This window comes from Notothenia rossii (assembly GCF_949606895.1).
Source record: "Notothenia rossii genome assembly, chromosome: 6".
In the NCBI taxonomy this organism is placed as follows: domain Eukaryota; kingdom Metazoa; phylum Chordata; class Actinopteri; order Perciformes; family Nototheniidae; genus Notothenia; species Notothenia rossii.
The window spans coordinates 70,029,636-70,049,786 of record NC_136909.1 but is presented as its reverse complement, the minus strand read 5'-3'; the positions used below and the strand labels follow the sequence as shown (position 1 = coordinate 70,049,786).

Below are 20,151 nucleotides of genomic sequence, written 5' to 3'. Positions count from 1 at the left end.
AACAAGAAGTTCCCAAATTCCAGATGATTTATAAACAAAAAAAGGGGAAAATGTATATTTCTGCTACATAATATTTTGATTTCTTATAAATGATTTTGTCCGGACTTCTACTACAATAAAACAAAGGAATTCAAATCATTCTTTGGTTGACGGGTCACAATTGGTTGACAATGCTTTGTTTTAAAGGGAGCCAGTACTGCAATATATCATAACATGTGACCCAAGAAACAAAGTCAAAAGGTGCTTCTTAGTGGGGTTTTATTTGAACATGTTTGCCAAAACTCCCTTATTAAACCTTCCTCACTTTGGAACAGGTTTTCATTATTTAATTGTATTGACTTTTATAGAAATTGCAATATCCCTGGTGATTTTCGTGACAGAAGTAGAATATCTCATTAAAATTAGTTTTTAATAACGAGGAAGTGACGCTGTTCGTTGTGAATGGAAAACGTTAGATGGCAGCAGAGGGCCCTCCTCTCTCAGATTAAAAGAGTGGAGCCCCCAAAACCCACTGGTGAAATGTGATGCTTTGCGCCTCAAAACCATCCGCGTCTCTCCGTGACCGCGTTACCAGTGTCAGTGGAGCACAGCGAATACACGTATTCCGGTTTAAACCTTCAAATTAAATGTCCATGACTTGATACGACTGGCAGTGATGATTTATTTTGAGTACAACTTTTCGTGTTTCCGGTCGTACCCCTGCGATTTGTTGTTAACTTTCCACATCTGACTGCATTTATCTCCACGACAGGGGAGCCTGCGAGCAAAAACTTTCTCAGATTGACACAGAATGGAGAGGAGCTGACGCACCGTTATTTACTAGACCGTTAACTTTACTCTACAAGCGTTTCCATCACAGCCTACATGCTTCACCAGACCGGAGAAAAACTACTGAAAGATAGTTTTGTAACAGTTTGACTACTGTAGACCTGACAGTTCCTCCTCGTTCTTTCCCCCCTTTCTTTTCTCTTTTTGGACACTTTAACCGCGTTATTACGCATGATGCGCAAAGGGATGGCTCCTCTTTGGAAACACAACACGGGATTACAACATGTTTTTTACGTCTATCTCTCTATTTCAGTGGCTTATTCTTATAATATAGACTTAGAACATCATTTGGTGTTCCGCGGACCAAATTCTAGTTTTTTTGGCTATTCTGTGCTGGAGCATTATCATGACAACACACGCTGGTGAGTCCCATATTTTACTGTTAATGGAAAAGCTGTTATTTTCTTTCTCAATGAATGATGCAATGCATTTGTACTTTTAAAGCAAATGTTGGTGTGTTTCAGTGTGCATTAGAAAAAGTGTAATATTAATCATTATAAGCAATGTCAGCTCTAACTGTAATTTTTTCTGCTGGCACAAATTGTGTTTCTATCATTTAAAGGATTCCCTGGCACCGTTAAATATATTTTAAGCGTTTGTCCAAATCCTGTCCCCTGTCTTCATGTCTGCAGGTTAATAGTAGGGGCTCCAAAGGCCAACTCCACCTACAGTAGCTCTGTGCACTCTCCTGGAGCTGTGTACAAGTGCCGAATTCACAGCAACCCAGATCGACGCTGCACGGAGATGGATCTGGGAAGAGGTCAGTCACCAGTGCTGCAGCGTGAAGATAAGAGTATATAATGACAAACACACTAGCTGCAACCTCAGGGTATCACATGCACAACTGGACCAGTTCAGAAATTAAATGTCATCTCACAGGAAATTTCCCTATCTGTTATTAAAGTCCATACACACACATGCATGCTGAGCTTTCCTGCAGCTTTCCCTTGTCCTCTCTCTTTGCCTTAACTCCCCCAAGCATCTGTTTTGTTTTATCAGAATAATGAAGCCTTATTCTGGTCTACTCTTAACAGTGCGACAGTTGTTCTCTTAGTTATGAACCTGCTTTATGGAGACATGTAAAACACAAGGGTTCTGTGTGCATAGGTCCATACATATTTTTGATATATATGATTTATGCTTTTGCTAATATTTTCCAAGCATGTGTGCCAAAAAAAGTTGAGCTTCACCCCCCCTTCCCAGCGTCGGCTCTGTTCTTGTGGTCAAGGAAGCCGGGGTGCAGGCATGGATTTAATATTAACTCTGCGCTCTGTCAATGTGTCACCAAGAAAAACATACATTATCAACAGTGAGCTGCTCGTGCTCAGTGAGCCACATGGAGTTCAACACCAAAGACTGTCTGCTCTCAACCCTCTGACAGAGAAACACTCTACATGCCATTGTGCTGAATCAATTTTCTGCAGGGAGAAAGTTAATACAACTTAGGGAAGTGAAGATTTGGACACTTAAAGAGAAAAGTTGTTAGGTGCCATGGATTCTTGTCTTTTTCTGACTTCATTCTTTAATTATGCGCAATTTTGTTAGATTGCTAGATTTATATTCTGGTCACTGATGTTAATACAAAGCAGTGTTCATGGTACAGTAAGCTATAAGGAATTTGATAATGTATGTCTGACTTTTTATGCCATTTCCTTTGGCTTCCGGAAATTATGATCATCATTCTTTTTGTATTGTTTTCTGATGTTTAATTAATCTGCGTTTTTATCAATTGAAATTACTCAACTATAACCGAAATGATTAGTTGCAGACCTAAACTGATTCTATTAGTTTGTAAAAAATAAATATCAGACAATATATTGTTATTAGACTTCCATAACAATCACATATCAATATTAATAGTAACATCAAATGCCCAGTGTTGTTGGACTAGGTCTTAATAGATATTTTTCTCGTTGAGTAAAAGTGACATACAGTATTGACTTTATCAACTGCACAGCCTTTTGTAATGTTGGATCTTTAGCATTTCAAGCTGTCAACTACATCCCCCACACATCCAGCAGAAGTAATACAAGAACACAAAAAGTGAATAATAGCTGACAAGTAACAAGCCACTTAATTGAAGACATCCTCCGTCCTGATGACTTCTTTAAAAATGCTGTCATTGTCTCTCAGGAAACAGGCCCAGGGAGTCGTGTGGGAAGACGTGCCAAGGAGACCGGGATGATGAGTGGATGGGGGTCAGCCTGGCCCGTCAGGACAAGGCCAACGGCAAAATACTGGTGAGTCCCGTGACGCGACGCCCAACTCACATCACCAAACTGTCTAATGCAAACCATGCACACTCGTAAAAAGCTGACCTAATTTTACTAACATCATTGTTTCTAATGTCTAACCATAAACTGTTCTAATAAATCACAGCTGCTCTCAACATTACAACCCTTTCTTCTATTACGTGATGTTCATGAAGTAAAAACTGAGATTTTAGAATGGTTTTGGACAAAGCAACAATGTCAGACAGATTTGGAAACTGCTGTTTGGTTACATAACGCTGTGAAACATCTTCCTCCTGTTTGGAGCTGGAAGACTCAGTGGAACAGGTTTGGTCAAAAGTAGATTGTTGTTTATAAAATAGTCAAGAGGGATTTAGAGAAACCAGAAGACTAACTAACTTGTGGTGATAATCCCAGAGGTGCTTGGCGGGGTATTTGCACAGAGACCATAGGGCAGCTGGCAGAGTTTGTTTAGGCTTCAGCCCCTCAGTGGTGGTCCCGTCCAAGGTCAGCTTTTCATTAAACATTAACCCCCGGCCCTGGCGGTGGGTAGCGAGGAAACCAGCGGCCTCACAGGACAGTTTGAAGGCGACTGGTGGAGCAGGCAGCTCTTGAAACACTTGAACAGGTGTGTGTTTGATAGACCTGCCGCCGATTGACCGCCTCCTATGGGAGTCTAAGAGAATACAAGAATACCTCCTCATGCAGACGTCCAAATAACTGTTTGGCCTCCTAAACCTCAATATGTTGTTAGTTTTTCCTACCTCATTAGAATGTATTGGCATGATTTTTAAACTCATGGACCAAAACTTGTTCTTGGAGTTGTCAGTCTTCGGCACTAGAGTCGTTTTTATAGAAACAAGCTTCTAGCCGCACGAAGAAAGGTGGTGACTTTCCAGAGCCATGGATGTTTTTTTTATCTCATCTGAATAGACTCACGTTCATGTGCAATGGGAGGGAGACGGCTGCTCAGCAGATGTGTACAGTGGTGATTTCATCAGAGGGCCTTGTTTGTGACCAGCGAGCCTTTAACTGAACAGGAACATGAAAACAGAACAGACTCCGACCATAAAAGCCTTCTTTGCTGCCTCAACAGAACTTCTCAGCCGCTGCCAGAGCCGCTTCTTTCGCTGTCAGCTGATTCTTTTTCTTTTTTTAAAGAATCTGCTTCTACTCAAGAGGGAGACTTGATGTTAGTATTGCTACTGCTGTTGTCCTAGCCTTCCTTTCAAACACAAGCATTTCTCAATGCACCATCTTACTTCCAGACGCCCGCAATCTACCCAGCTCTTATATTCATTAAGTGTGTGTGTGCGTGTGTGTGTGTGTGTGTGTGTGTGTGTGTGTGTGTGTGTGTGTGTGTGTGTGTGTGTGTGTGTGTGTGTGTGTGTGTGTGTGTGTGTGTGTGTGTGTGTGTGTGTGTGTGTGTGTGTGTGTGTGTGTGTGTGTGTGTGTGTGTGTGTGTGTGTGTGTGTGCGCATCCATATCTGTCCCCAGAGCCACAGGAGCCCCACCACCATCCCCCCAGGGTGCTAAAGTATAACCACATTTGAACATTTATGTGGCCTGATCTGGGCTGAGTTTTAAATATTATATTATCCTGTTTCCCTATCGATCTGTGGAATGTTTTATTTTTAAAAAACACAGCAGCAAAATATTGTTTTGAGAATTACTCACTGTCAGTTTCAGCAATGTCCCCCCTGTTTGAGCAGGATCATAATAACGTGGGAGTTTGTTCTCTGTCTTTGATCCCCTGTCTGAACCTTTTGGCTTATTCAGCTGGCTGTAAGGCCCGGAGGAGAAGTTTTGAAATTAAAACGGTGAAGATTTTCTGCTGCACATTAAATGCTGCACACAGATCTCACGCTGCAGCGGAGACATTCACACCACAGACCATGGCTCTATGGTCAGGGGTTATGGAGGGGCTTTCTCCCCCTCTCATTGACGATCATTTGACAGCCGCAGAGACACGCTGACTCCAGCTCTGCGAGGAAGGGGCCTGCCCGCCCGCCCGCCTTGAATGTTTGTGTTTACTGCTTGGACATGAGTCTTATTTTGTTTTCCGTTCCTGTTTTTCTCTCTCAGGCGTGTGCTCACCGCTGGAAAAACGTCTACTACGACCAAACAGAGCATATCCTTCCGCACGGATATTGCTCCATCATTCCTCCCACTCTTCAGGGCAGGACCAAGCCGCTCATCCCTTGTTATGAAGGTACAGTGGATGCACAAATTTAATCAAGATGTTCCTTTTTATTTTTTACCCTCAAACTTCTCACATAAGGCTCAAGAAAAGCTCAAATGCATTGCTGGGGGTCAGAAATCTTAGTGGTTTGTGTCGACCATTGGACTCGTAACCCCTCAAAGTCCAGCACAGACACAGACTTTGTCCTAATATTGATTTCCCAAAGAAAAAGAGAAAGGAACTTGGAAACAATTGGGTTTAGCCTTTTTATCATGTTCTGTGGTTAAGTTTTATCTCAGCAGCCTTCACCATGGCCTCTGATTGGTGTTCTGGCTCTGGAGACTAGTAGCAGGAGAGCCTTGAAGTGTGATCTCTCCTCCTCCGTCCAACAAAAGTACTTTGGCAGGAGGAGACAACTCTTACGGGTTTGTTAATCCAAATATATGAGCATTCTGTCCAATGTGGTGCAGAGTTTGAAATCCCTGTGCACCTTTTTGCAAAAAGTAAAACATTTTCTGAAAGGTTTAATTATACCGACTTTTCTCCAGTTCAGAGATCAGGTGCTTTCAAATAAAACATTTCTTGCAGGGTAGATAAATCAGATTTTGTTATGATTGAAATAAATCAAATCCATTTGTGCTGTTTTCTTTTCTTTGCGCTCTGTCTACAACACTAACAATCAAGTTCCTTCTAAAAGATAATGTACTGTATAACATTTGAAGCTGACTCATGCAAATGTGTTCTTCGTGTGTTTTAATATGTGACTCGGAGCTATTTATCAAAGCCGGTCTTATACCTTAATTGTGCTCCCAGGTCAGGATTTCACTTCCTTCCGCAACTCTCATTGCCAACAGTTGAGAAGAAGCCAGGCCGACTTTGCATGGAAGCGAATTTACAGTGCATCATGCGCCGCAGATCCAAACTCAATATTTGTGTAACCTGAGAGCACTGTGTCCCCCCTCCAAGTCTTCTCTTTGCACCCCTGTTTTCTGGCCCCAGACTCTTTGTGGATGGGACTGGGACTTTGACTAGCTCTATATGGAATGCAGGAAAAACTCCAGCAAATGCTGGCTCGAGCACACAGTGAAATCATTTGTGGTTTGTATTTTTTCTTACAGACTATAAGCGGAAGTATGGGGAAGAGCACGGCTCGTGCCAAGCTGGGATAGCGGGAGTTTTTACGGAGGTCAGTAACAATGCTTGTTCATCTTCTTAATACATGGTGTAGGCATACTCTATTTCTCACAAAGATAGTTGTTTTGTTGTCGTACAAACTCTGTATTCTTGGCTTCATCGGTCAATTGACTGTTTGGCAAACACAGCACATCTTCAACAACAGTTTGCATTCTTTTCCTGTTACATACTAATAGAAAGTATTAGTTAGCTTCCTTGCTGTCTCTTTTAGTTTTATCAGGGCTCTCAGACAATCTTTTGTCAGCTGCATGATTTCCGTTGACATTGCCACATCATTCACGTTTCGACATTTTCTTCCTCTTTCTTTGCTGACTTGGAATTTATTTTCCACAAAATGTTTAAGATGTAAAATGATGTGAAAAATCTCCATTCCCCTATCCATGAGTGTTTGTATCAAAACAGCTAGCTCTCTGCTATCTGGTGTTTCCATATGGTACAGTAGGAAAGGCTGCAGCGGCCTCACTTGACCCGGTGGTTCCATAAGATAAAACCTTTAAGAAAATATATAAGTTTCCTTTTTATCTCTATGGCATAGATGCACTACTGTATTAACACATGACTTCATCACATCTCATATCCTTGTTGCACAACACCTTTGTGTATCTTAAATATATTTTGCCCTCCCACTCATTTATCTTAAAGCAGTGAGCAAAGGTGAAGCGTAGGGAGTGAGCCGAAATGGAGACAGGAAAGACTAATATATTTAACGTATGAATGCTAAAATATAGTTTGACAAGTAAACGTGCAAACGAGTAATACACTGACATTTGGAAATGTATATATAACCAGTTTAGACATTATGTGTTCCAAGCATTATCATTATAATTCTTTCCTGATGTAGCGCATGAGCGGCATTCTCAGGTCCTTTTCAAGTCTTGGATTACAGTTACGCTCAATTTAGGAGGTTCAGCAAAGTACAATGGACTGTAAGTGACTTAGGGTAAAAACAAAAACATTCCCAGAAAGCGTCTGATGAAAAGTTCATGTTTGTGCAGTTTTCCTCGATTCTTTGCTTTGCTTAGTAGAATTGAAGCCTTCTTATCCTGGTGCTAATCTCTAAATACTGGAGCTGTAAATACTAGGAGAGCTGTCCAAAGCATTTATTCATCATACAAGTATTTTTAGTTGTAGAAATTGAAGCTCAATCATTAGTAGTTATCCAATGTTCGGATTTTCTGCTTTTCTCAGTTTATTGTCATTGTAAACTTAATATCTTGTTTTAGAATTTTGGACGGACAAAACAAGATATTTGAAGACGTCCACTCAGGCTGTGGGAAAACGTGATGGATATTTTCCACTATTTTCAAAGAAAATAAACTGGAGTTTGATTGATAAAGAACATAATCATTAATCACAGCTTTAAAAAGTTGACTCGCTTAAGTTTACATAGACATGCAAGACGTGAATATGAGATGTGCATAATAGAGTCAAGAGCACAGTCGCACATGTGGCTTTGCTTTTAAAAAGGTCCTCCTTTCACAGATACTAAAAATGGGATAATTTCACATGATCCGTCCGCCTGTTTGATTCCACAATGAACCTACTGTTTAAAAGACCAACAGGGAAATCATCATTTTTTTTTGTTACATTAAGGACGTCAGAGTTGATCTGTTAATGCATTTGAACAACCCCCCGTTGAAAGAATCTGAACAAGTTAAAGAAAGGATGTCCAACTGTTGAACCTTATCCTTGTCTGAACCATGGTGTCCAGATGTTGGACATTAAGGCTCAGGGGGATATTTACCTTCTTTGTGTGGTCTCTATTGTCTGTGCGGTTCAGTTTGTTTGAGTGGTGACTACACATCCTCTGAGTCAGATTACGTCAGAACTGGTCAGAACATAATAAAGTGAAAACCACGACTCAGAAATGACCGTAGCAGAGCATCTTAATTGTCTTGCTCTGGTCCCTTTAATAGCCGCGGAGCATCACAACAAAAAGTCGCGAACAGCTCATTTTACAGCTGCCAATTTAGCCTGTGCTCTGAATTCCTCGTCACATCAAAGGAGGCAGCTTGAGCTCGCGTGTCGACTGACATGTGGTCGAGATCAGATATCGCAAACCAGTCTGTGGCCGTTGGTTAACCAGACGTTCACCCAGCAGCCTTTCTCTTTTTTTCATTCCCCTTTTCTCCAGCAGGCTTTAGCTCTGCAGGCAGAAGGTGAATATTCTGAATGAATGTGGCTTTTATTTCAGGAGCTGGTGGTGATGGGGGCACCGGGGTCGTACTACTGGACTGGGACCATCAAGGTGTACAACCTGACCTCTGACACCTTCTACAGCCCCAACAAAGAAGACGTGGACTCACACAGATACAGCTACCTAGGTGAAAGCCGTAGAATCAGCATTATAGAAAATATTGATACGTTTGAATATCTCGCTATTGTATATTGTGCACTATAAATACACAAAAACACCATTCATTTTGTATAAATATATTTAAAAAAAAGACAGTCTGTATATCGGTAGAACTGTTCGGCTACATTATTTTTGTATTTATTTAATTTGTGTCCCTAAAGAATCTTGCAACCCATTTTTTGTTTTAAATTGTTCTTTATATCAGATAAAGGATATAGGCATATATGAATTTATGAATTTATTTGCTTCAAGGTATAGGCTATGGCACAACAATTCCTACAGTTCCGATTGCATAACAAAGTCAGATTAATTTATGTAGTTTTTGTATATCCTCAAATTAGGTATTACAAATCCCAATCTATCACCTTGCTTAGAGCGTTGCAGTAAATTAAATTGTAAATCCTTTATCATGATGTACAGTAGTCAATTCTTCCCTTTATACAGCTCTTTTATTGGGTTTCAGTGTCACATATATCAATGCAAAATAATGAAAACAGATTGTTGTCTACGTGTCTCCAGGCTATGCCGTGACTGCGGGCCACTTCTCCTCTCCTAATGCAATAGACATAGCTGCAGGGGCGCCTCAGCACAGCGGCAGTGGAAAAGTAAGGACTTTTACTATTGTTTTATTTCCAGCAGTTGAGTTCAAATCCTCTGGTATTTCTCACTTCACTGATTTATTTTCTCCCGCGCAGGTTTATATTTTCAAAATGGACGGCGGGTCTTTGGTGAAGAGTTTTCAAGCCTCAGGGAAAATGGTATGAGCTCGGATGTGGTCTTATATTCTTCCAGAGGTCGCTGACAGTTCTGTTTTCAATCATTATACAGCATAGGTTTAGGCTATTGTCATACTATACGACCATATGTAAAGTAATCTGCCTCAGGGACCATGTAGTTGATTCTTGCGATGCGTTGCACGCACGCTACTCTGATTACTTTGTTGTCAGAACTGCACTGTTTATATCTGCCTCAAGTGTATAGACAGCATCAGGGATTTAAAGAAGGAACACACTTTGTCTGAAACCAAAGCCAGGGAGGTAGCTAACACTTTCCACTCAGAGTAAATAAAATAAAGTCAGGGTGGTTTTAGGATGTACGTTGTGTAAATATTCCTTTTAATGCTGCTTTAGATATAAAAAGAAAAGTCAGAACGTGATTCGTATGTGAATGGTATGAAGTGAAGAAGTGTCTGTGATCTGACCCATTGCTCTGTGGCTCGGCTATGTTCCAGATGGGCTCTTACTTTGGCTCCTCATTGTGTGCAGTTGATCTGAACCAGGACGGCCTGTCGGACCTGCTGGTGGGGGCCCCCATGCACAGCCAGCTCCGGGACGAGGGCCAGGTGTCTGTGTACCTCAGCAAGGGCAATGTGAGTGGGGTCAATGGGAACACGAGAGCCTCACTTTCAGATGTATTTTACTTATTGTCTACAGTGTCTATTCTAGCTCATGTTTGATTTCTTTCTGACCATGTTTGTTATCATGACAGTAGAATAAAACAGTGGGGCATCTTGAGTCCTACCGGGGGAGTTATTTAACAGACCCAGACTAAAGCTTCTGTTGCTACATGCTGTATTTATAAGTTATTGCGGGAAAGTCGACTGTCTGTTTTGTTGTTAAATTGTTTGGATATTTGCCGGATGTCACAGTTGGGGCCAAATCATTTTACTGCACATCTCTTTTTTTCCTTTTGCCAGTTCTGTTATAAACTGCCTTCTGTTTTCAGGGGGTGATGGAGGAAAACGCTGTATTGAGTGGTGACAACGCTTTCAATGCACACTTTGGAGAATGCATTGCTGCAATCGGAGACATAGATGACGATGGATATCAAGGTCAGTACTGTAATAACCATTCAAACTGTCTGCTTGACATTCTATACTTTTATATATCTGTGCAACTGAGATTTTGATTGTCGTACATGTTCTGCAAATATTTTAATGTTGTATCATTCTGAGCAAATGTAGGAGTTTTTGGGAGATTTATTCCATTATACAGCTTTCTTGTGTTAAATATTATTATTTTATATTATTATAAATACATTCACATATGTTAGTGATTGAACCTTCTGCATTTCCATTTGGGAAGAATTACAGAAATGTAAAATAGTCGTTTCCAGCCTGTGGGTCTGTGTTCCTTCAATGGGTCACAACATAAATCAGAAAGGTGGGAAGATGATTTATGGGATAGGAAGGAAGAGAACACACATTTATTTCTCTGTTGTTCTGTGAATGTTGGATAGTATTTCCTCTTCTAGCTGTAAACAGTAATTCAATAACACAACCTGAGAAGTTTTACTGCTCTTGACTGATATCCGACATCTAAACATGTGACAAGGGGTCACAAGGGGCACTGCTCTACTTTAAGGGGAGACCTGATCACTGACTTACGACCACACTGTGGGTGGAACATGTTTTAGTGCTGTACAGTAGTGTGGTTGACCCTTGTTACAGCCGTGCCACAAGTTTCACATGACTTCCTACTTGCAGGCAGCCACTGTTTTCAATTAGTTTCACTATGGAAACTCAAAGCCCTGCTTGAGACAGCAAACACAAGTCATTATGTTATTTTAAGTTTATTTGTTGTTGTTTATTTATACATTGCAAGCAGAGAGTCATTTAAAAGTCATACAATGAATCATGCAAAACAAAACAACAACCAAAACAACAAACCAAAGTATTGATTTCCTCTTGTATCTCAGAGTCCTTGAATGCACCAAAGAAAGCAGTCTTTACATTTGAAACTACTGCTAATTCCTTTAACCCTACACTGTCTGACGGCATGTTAACTGTTTGTAACCATTGAGCCACTGGTGAAAGGTCAGATATATGATGGTGGTCATGTTTTTATAGGTGTAATTCTTGTAATGGTCCGCCAGTGGTCCATGAATCTAAATGTTCACTGCTTTATTGTTGTAACAAAGCTATTTCCTCTGTCATTTAATGAATTATAAAGTCACACAATTTAAATTTCCCACTGCAGCCCACAAGCAAATGTTGGCTTGTTGAGATCTCAGTAGATGCAACAGAATCTCTCATTTTTATAGATCTTTTGTTTTGATTAGCCTGCAGCGAGGGGGCTCTTTAGAAAATAATACCCTCTCTTACCCTCATTTGTGCGAGGTCATCCAGAGGCAAACACACATTTCATGCCTGTTGGCTTGCCTTTGAGGCCTGACTTGGCGTCCCTTTCGCACTCAAGGCTGGAAGCTGCTGCCCGGTTTCATCTCCGTGTGAGATACGCCTCGGGGCTTGCAGCCTGGCACAAAGTGTGCATGTGTGTTTTTGCGGAGATGGCAGCTGGGAAACATAACTCATCTTGCAACTCGTCGCTCTCAGATTGTCAAAAGAGCCTGACTTGCTTGCTGAGTGAAAATGATTTACGAGAAAACTGCTACCATTTAATTCAAAAGAACTACTGTAGAAATTAAAATACTCACTAAGAGCAAATTACTGGTTAAGTATTCACCATAATGAGTTCATTATTGTATCATTTACTGAAAAACTCTTTTACCATTTCTGTTTTGGTATGTTGAACCACATGGCAAGGAAGTGTTTTGGTCTATAAAAAGAAAGTTTATATAAGGAGTCATTGTTTCCGGGCTGTTGCCAGCACTTTATAGTCTTGTTTCCACTCTCTCAGTTTTTATGGCCATTAACAACACATGATTGTCTATTAAGACTCTTACTGTAACAGCTTGTTTCCCAGGGTTAATGAAAGCTTTTGTACACATTCACAAACACAGTTATTTTTGTACTCATTCATTTCGTTGCAGACTTTTCACACAAACACTATTTGTCCTGTTTCAGATGTAGCCATTGGCGCACCTAAAGAGGATGACTATGGAGGAGCCGTGTACATCTACCATGGGGACGACACAGGAATCATCAGCAAATACTCCATGGTAAGAACTCTTCCAAACTCTTCTTACAAGAAGGAATATCTCCATCTGATTTTCCCCCCTGACTTACTCACTCTAAAGCTTCTCCAACGCATGCTATATGTTTATGAAACCCATGTGTGCACCTTGTGTGTCGAGCTGTTGAAGTAGCTGAGTAATGTGTGGTTGCAGGTTGGTGATGTAGCCTCGGGAATACATGGGAAACGTATCGTTCTGAATGAGGAGAAAGCACTTCTTCATGAGCTTCTTTTTAGTTAGTGAATAATGTAGTGAATTTCAATGTAAAGGAACTCACTCTAATATTAATCTAGCCTGTGTAAAATATAAAGCAATCCACCTACCATTATATCCAAGTTGGCAATGTTAATGTTCTCTATTTTATCTGTACAAAAGCTTAAATGCAAACTACCAGTTGAAGTTTTTAGCTATGTGCTGTATTTTATTATTACATTATTATTATTATTATTTTATTTTGCATTGGGAGTAGTTGATTGTTTTACTCTGGAGAGTACCAGGCTAGCTGTTTCCCTGTGTTGCTGGCTTTAATGCTAAGCTAACAAGTGCGTTATTTACTTTGAATCTGTAAAAACAAAGATTATTCATCTATGAAAAACAAATCATACAGTGAGTTTATTTTTCCATATTGGCTCACATGAGTTTTTTGAAGACTGGTATCATCTGTTTTTTAGAAACTGTCTGGGCGCAGTTTGAGCCCTGGTCTGCAGATGTTTGGCCAGTCCATCTCCGGCAATGTGGACATGGATGGCAATGGATACGCAGGTACGTTCATAACAGACTGGATGAAGGATTGTCCACATCAGGGTAATAAGATGAAAACACAAAATGGGAAAGGATTGGATTATTTGACATTAGATTTTTGCCCTTTTTGATTACCTTTCTCTTGCAACAGCAGTGCAACCACTCGTGACAGAGGCATCTTGTTTACTGCATTCCACAGCTGATATTCAGACTTAGCCAGCAAGACAGTTTAAGGCCTCTGTGCATTGTTTTGGATTTGCAGGTGTAAATAGCGCTGTCACATTAATATGATGTCTTGTTTTTGGCTTTTCCAAAAAATCATGTTGATGTTTCTGTTGCAGATATCACTGTTGGAGCTTTTATGTCAGACAGCGTGGTGTTGCTGAGGTGAGTGACTCATTCTCTCTGATTTATTTCTACTTCTGAGTTGTTTTAAGGTCCAGCCTTTCCCACACTGCGTTCTTGTGTTGGTCAATGTGGTTGTAGGACCCGGCCTGTCATTACGGTGGATGTCTCCATCTTCCTGCCTGTCTCCATCAACATATCGGTGCCCCAGTGCTACGAAGGCCACCAGAATAACCAGCGCCTAAACTGCTTCAATGTCACAGTCTGCATGCTCTTCAGGGGGAGACAGCTGCCCGGACAGATAGGTGAGGATAAATCCTGACAAGATATGTACATAACAGCTGTCATTCTACATTAAAATGGAATAAAATACCTCTGACTGAAACAAAAACATAAACCAAAGATAGCCTAGCTAAAAAGAGAACATTTAAAAAAAAAAAGAAGATCTACCATGGAGGAGAAGAATGAACAATACCTAGACTTGTTTTCTTTAAAGTAAGAAAAAACAACTCCAACCAACACCTCTAAACATAGTAATTCATATATTGTACTAATCTTTTTTATCCATAAAAGCAGGAATATAAGCGCTACAAGCTGTGTCTTTACTGTAAGTCGTTGTGTTGCTTGGCATCCAGGCAACAAGTTAAAGTAGCTTTCTTGAGTTTCTTAACTTTGTTTTGAATTTTGAGAAGAATCCAAAAGCAATAGTCTGATGTGTGATTGGTGTTGATCACATGGAGTATATTTTGGTCGTTTAGTGAAATCCAAGCTCTTTGAACTTTTGGTGGTCATTCAAATGGGGAACATTTGTAAACACGACAATGTTGAGCAATTCTCCACATTTCTAGGACTTGGTCGGTTTGGTAAGCCTTTAGCCTGTCTGTGTGTTTGTCTGAAAGTTTAACTTGTACTTGGGTGCGGTGCCTGTTAAGCGCTGAGGAGTAGTCCTGTCCTAGTGTTTGGGTGTGGTCATTTACGGCCCCCCCAGGTCAGCAGGAGCCCTGTCGTTACATAATGACTACGTCCTGGCTCGCAGCAATAAGGCCTCTCTGTTTAGCCGTCTGGCGAACATCATGGAAAGTGCAGCACTATGTGTTTGGTGACTCCCTTAATGAAACCTTCCTTTGCCTCCTCTGGGGTGAGCTCATGGCGTAGTCTCTGTTGGAGGGAGGAAACAGTAGGCTTTGGTCCGACTGGAGTGTGTTGCCACCCTTCCCGCTGTTTTACCACCTGTGATACCCTCTTGATGCGATTAGTACAGACTGAGGCTGATTCATTCAGAGAAACAGGTTTGACCAGAGGCCCATATATGGTTTCCTCAGGAAGTGTTGGTAATGTTTGCTTCCTGCTTATGATTTCTTAATTTAAAATAGATTTGAAGTGGTTCTGTGTCTCAGTCACTAAGGCCAGGGGGGGAACCAGCATGAATGTTGTAACTGAAATGTTTTCCTTCACAGTAATAGTACCCCACCAGCTGGAAAATTAATCCTTGTTAATTGTTAAATATTCGCTGTTTTTATGTATGAATCAGAATCCGATGAAGACATATTTTAGTTGGTCCCATAAGTAATAGATCTCAAAGCCAGTGCTAAATTAGTGTTAATGAAGCAAACCTAAATCTTTCGTTACATCTACTGACATTCAAAACGGTTTACATTTCTCAACTTGGAACAAAGGTCTCTAAAGTTATATCAGATGATTTGACCGAGAAATGTCAAACATTTTTTATCTTATACATACATATCCATAAGCGATAATTTATTTTTCCCCATGTTTGATGGAAGTCACCACAAAACCAAACCATACATATTTGAAGATTTTCTCAAGATTATCTCTCCTCAAAGAACTATCGACAACAGTATTTCTATCTCCTCTCAGAGTTGCTGTATAACTTGACAGCTGATGTGGATAAGCGACAGAAGAGCCAGCCTTCCCGGGTCTACTTCACTCAGAGCGGATCTCAGATCAGCCAGATGAGCCAGCAGCTCAGCTTGGACATCAACAGGGAGGAGTGCCAGCGCTACACTGCCTACGTTAAGGTAAGAGTGGATTTTCTGGTCTTAGCACTGGCTGTGTTTTTTTTAAGGTTTCCATGTGCTGCTCATGTCCTCAACTGATCTCTCTGCTGATTTCACACAACCTCAGGCACTCTGACCCTGCGATGTTGATGTGTGGTACAAGTTATTTACTTATGTGGTTTGTTATTATTACTTATCTTTGTATGTGGCTTTTGGTTGGAGAGAAAAATATATTACGGTTCCAGCAGAAGTGTTTGATGACTTGTGGAAAATTAACGTCAAGTTAAATTAAATGGCGTCACATTTCTGATGTGTGAACAGTGACTGCTACAGGCTACGGATCAGCAGCTTCCGCTGTCACCCCGCTGGGTGAGGTCAAAGGTAACAGGCAGGCGCTTGAAGGTTCGTGGAACCACGCTGCTCAAGTGTTAGTCTGCAGAAACTGACAGAAACAGGAAACAAAGTCCCCTTTGTCATCGCATAGTCCCTCTATTGTGTTCCTCTGCCATGTATCCACGGAGAGGGTCCTCGTCCCTCAGGGCACCATCCATGTTTCACCTCCTCTAATGTAGAGGCCCTCCGCGGGCCTGTACATTTCTCTGGCATTCTTAACTTTGCTCTCCAGGCGCTTTCACCGTGGGAGGCTGAGCTGCTGACCGAGGGGGGGCTGTCATTACCACGCCTGCCTCTCTTCCTTCAACCCTTCAGACTGTAATGAGGGCATAGCACACAGAGCATTTGCAGCAATAATCACTTTTTATGTGTCACAACATGCACATTACAGTTATCAAGGTTAACTCAATGCAAATGGTATGTGTTTATCCAGGCTTTTCAGTTAACCTGGATAGAAGTTGACATTTTAATGTAATTTCAACCTCTCCGTCTGAAGTTTTAACGTGCAAAACATTAACAGAAGGGTAAGTCACATAAAGTAGTATTTCTGCCCAAAGTAAATCAGACATTTCAACACTTGAAACAAACATCTTAAGGTCTGTGGGCGGGTGAGTGAATTATCACCCAGGAGTTCGTAGCCGCCACATATCTGTGGCATCTCTCTAGCTGTGAGATAAACACACTTTAAGTGCAGTTCATCAGGCTAGATTTTATTTCGTATTTTGCAGCTGAAGGTACATATGTTGCTAGATGAAATAACACTCTGATGTTGTTACAGGAAAAGTTCATTTTTAGGGACATTTTGGGAACCATTGTTGTGGATTTACTACAGGTTATTTTCGGAACCTTTTCTTGGCCAGATGCTGTAATTGAAAGACTTCAACTCATCTTTTTTTCCGTTAAAATGTGTTACTGTTTGAGCGTACAGCAGATAATGTGTTGATTAGTGGCCTTTAAAGGTGCTGCTCATAAAAGGATATTTTTTCACCTTTGAACAAAACCGATATCCTGGCTCCAGTTTATTAAAGGTTATGAGAATTGTATCGACCCACTCCTGTAACTCTCAAAAAAAACTGTTTTGTGAAGTGTGTTTCCGAAGATTTCAATACAACAGTGGACAGACACATTAAGTCTTTCGTCTGTAGGAGTATTTGGATTGGCTTTGTTAAGGTGTGAAGTGCAGCCCGGCTGCCACTCTACCAGCATGGATTATTATTTTTCCTCTATATGTGGCCACAAACTCCACCTGCGCAGCAGCTCAAAGAAGAAGTGAGTTACCCAAAGATGGAAAGCCACACAGGATGGTGAAGGTGTGGTGCACAAATTACAACTTCACCAAACTGTTTAGAGTCTAAAGGACCTAAGATAAGAGTCAAAAGTAAAGGGGACAGACATTACACCTAGCATGATAACTGTCTGTCATGAGCTTCCATCATCATGTTTCTCAAGAATCACCATAATCAGAGGTGACCTGGCTCCGCTCTGATGGCTCTAGTCTGCCTGACCAATCGCATCATTTATCTTCCTCATGTGTCTGCCCACATGAGCCAGTCCTCCCATTCCCCAGAAGAGGTATGCTAATGGGAACCAGCTGGTTATACGGCTGCATCCTCACCCCCGCCCCACCCTTCTCCCAACTTAAACACACAGGAACTGGCTGGCGTCACAGCAGGGTGCTGCCTGGGCTGCTGTTGTGTCAACTGGAGCTGCATGCTGGCGCTGCTGATGGAAAACCCGCGTTAGGGTTGATTGCTCAAGCCCTGCTACATGTGGGGCCGCTGGAAGCAGGCCATGAGCTATTCTGAGCCACTCTCACGTTTTTAACTGCCCTGACCATCTGTCGACCCCATTTGTTGACTTTATAAGTAATACAAACAATTCTAAAAGCACCTCAGTTAACGGCTAAACTTAATAATGCGCTGTACAATTTTCACCATCTGAAGTCAAGTAAATCATGCAGTGTTGAAAACAATAGGGCACAACTGGAGTTATTTGGAGACTACAGAGTACAGAAGCTAATAGTTCACTTTCTTTTTTCAAAAGTAATTCCTCCTAAATTGTTCAAGTCTTTCATGTTGATCATTTTAAGCATGTTTTTATTGGCATCGACGAACAGCATACCAGCCCTCCAGATGGTCTTTGTTTGGTTCTTTTTAGCTAAATAAACTTCATGCAGGCTTTTTCTTGAGTTGTACCTCACATTTAGGAAGGGAAAACAGTTCCTCGCAGTGATGACTGATGAATGATTAGTGTGTGGATGAGCAGAGGTGCTGTGTGCGTGAGACGGCAATGAGTCATTTTACGAGAAAACCACCGACTTTACGCAGGAATTCCTCAGTTTGCTGCGTTGCATTAAGTAATTTTAAACAATTGGTATGTTATCCTTCTGCGGTATCGTAGTGTCTCGAATTGTAGTAAAATAGCTTGAAGGCATTTGAGTATTATTTAAGTGCAACATGATGAGGATTTTTTCTTTAGTAAAGTGGCATCGAGGACAGAAAACTGGAGCAGTGCTAATATTTATGAAGCAGTTTTACAGTTTTATGTCCAAAATGATCAAGTGATGATTCTTTGGACAGACATGAATGTTAACTTCAACCGGTTGGCAGAGGCTTACAACGAGTAACTGACTGTAACCCTAGTTTATCCTGATTGTCTATATTTTCATTGTTGGGTATGATGCCAAATACACTGTAGTTGTTGTAGGGATGGCAAGATGAAAAGTCAACAGGGCAGCCATGAAGACACTTTACTTTATACTGCGACACTGGTGAATCTGTGAGGCTGTACTGAGGAATACCAGAGGATAATCAAAGTCATGAGAACACAGGATCTGGGATCCCTGAATCGCTGGGTTAATTTGAAGCCAAACCATCCAAAAATGTGTTGATGTATTTCAATCTGGACATGTGTTGTGGATTGATTGGTATTACCATTTATAGAGCCACACTTCCAGCATGGAAGAAAGCAGGAGAGTATACATTTAATAACAAAAGTATTTGATTATGTTCTGTTCAGTGTTTATGAATGTATTCATGCTTTATCTTAAGTGAAGGACATCACTGACCCTAAGTAGACCCTGCAAGTGTAATATCAACATTACATTTTGATATGTCTTGCTATAAACTATAAAGCATTCATTCTTCATTGTGTCAAGTTCTATTTACTCAGAGGCTGGGTTTTACTGATCACTTGGTCGTGATGTATTGCTTGTTGCTGTCTTAGTAAACACATTTTAACTTTGTAAGCTGTCCTGCACTGTTTCTACGATCCATACAACGGCATGTTTACATCTTTGGCAGTTTATCCATCGTCATACAGGCTACATGTTTTCAATCCAGCATTCCCATCACTGTGCAATGCACGTGAGTCTTGAAATCATGCCAAGAGCCAAGTCCATTTGTGGTCATGAGTGGTATTGTGTAGCTCTTTAGATGCAGTCTCCAAGGAGGAGCTAACATAGGCATTTAAAGCCGTGCCTGTAACAGTTGTCTGTTTAATTTAGCTTGTAAAGTATCCTACTCACTTTCCCTCCCTGCTTTCCCTGGCCTATATTCAATGTTCCCTATATCTCATGTCCTCCCTAACATATGTTCTGCACCACCAGAGTATTTAAAGGTCTAACAAACTGTATTGTGGGGCTGCTGCTGTTAGTAGGGCAAATGCAGGCTAAACATCTATCTGTCAAAGCTAAACGCACTTAGGCCATCACAAGAGAAACTAGAGACGTGCTGGATTTGAGCAAAACAATGAATGAGATTACCGGACTGGTTAGATGGACTGATGATGGACTATGAAGTTACGGAAGTTCTTTGTATCATTACCTCACCTGATTTAATTAAAGGGAGATAATGTTTTAACGTGTGTCTGCTTGTTATCATCATACTGCACCTCATTAAGAACTAATTTGCTAGAAAGGTCCATCATTTACATCTCAATTTTGTTAGA

General features: G+C 40.9%; 1 protein-coding gene across 1 annotated transcript in view; it reads left to right on the top strand.

Annotated features, from left to right (window-relative positions):
* Nucleotides 1-758: 758 nt before the first annotated feature.
* itga9 (integrin, alpha 9) overlaps nucleotides 759-20,151 on the top strand; it is a 45,891-nt gene continuing 26,498 nt past the window's right edge. Inside the window, exons 1-15 of the mRNA XM_079688278.1 lie at nucleotides 759-1,190; nucleotides 1,461-1,588; nucleotides 2,962-3,068; nucleotides 5,145-5,271; nucleotides 6,360-6,427; nucleotides 8,630-8,759; nucleotides 9,311-9,396; nucleotides 9,487-9,549; nucleotides 10,023-10,160; nucleotides 10,517-10,622; nucleotides 12,597-12,691; nucleotides 13,378-13,468; nucleotides 13,789-13,834; nucleotides 13,934-14,097; nucleotides 15,671-15,831. Coding sequence (XP_079544404.1) covers nucleotides 1,000-1,190; nucleotides 1,461-1,588; nucleotides 2,962-3,068; nucleotides 5,145-5,271; nucleotides 6,360-6,427; nucleotides 8,630-8,759; nucleotides 9,311-9,396; nucleotides 9,487-9,549; nucleotides 10,023-10,160; nucleotides 10,517-10,622; nucleotides 12,597-12,691; nucleotides 13,378-13,468; nucleotides 13,789-13,834; nucleotides 13,934-14,097; nucleotides 15,671-15,831 — 1,701 coding nt within the window. The 5' untranslated portion in view covers nucleotides 759-999. The remainder of the gene's footprint in view (nucleotides 1,191-1,460; nucleotides 1,589-2,961; nucleotides 3,069-5,144; nucleotides 5,272-6,359; nucleotides 6,428-8,629; nucleotides 8,760-9,310; nucleotides 9,397-9,486; nucleotides 9,550-10,022; nucleotides 10,161-10,516; nucleotides 10,623-12,596; nucleotides 12,692-13,377; nucleotides 13,469-13,788; nucleotides 13,835-13,933; nucleotides 14,098-15,670; nucleotides 15,832-20,151) is intronic.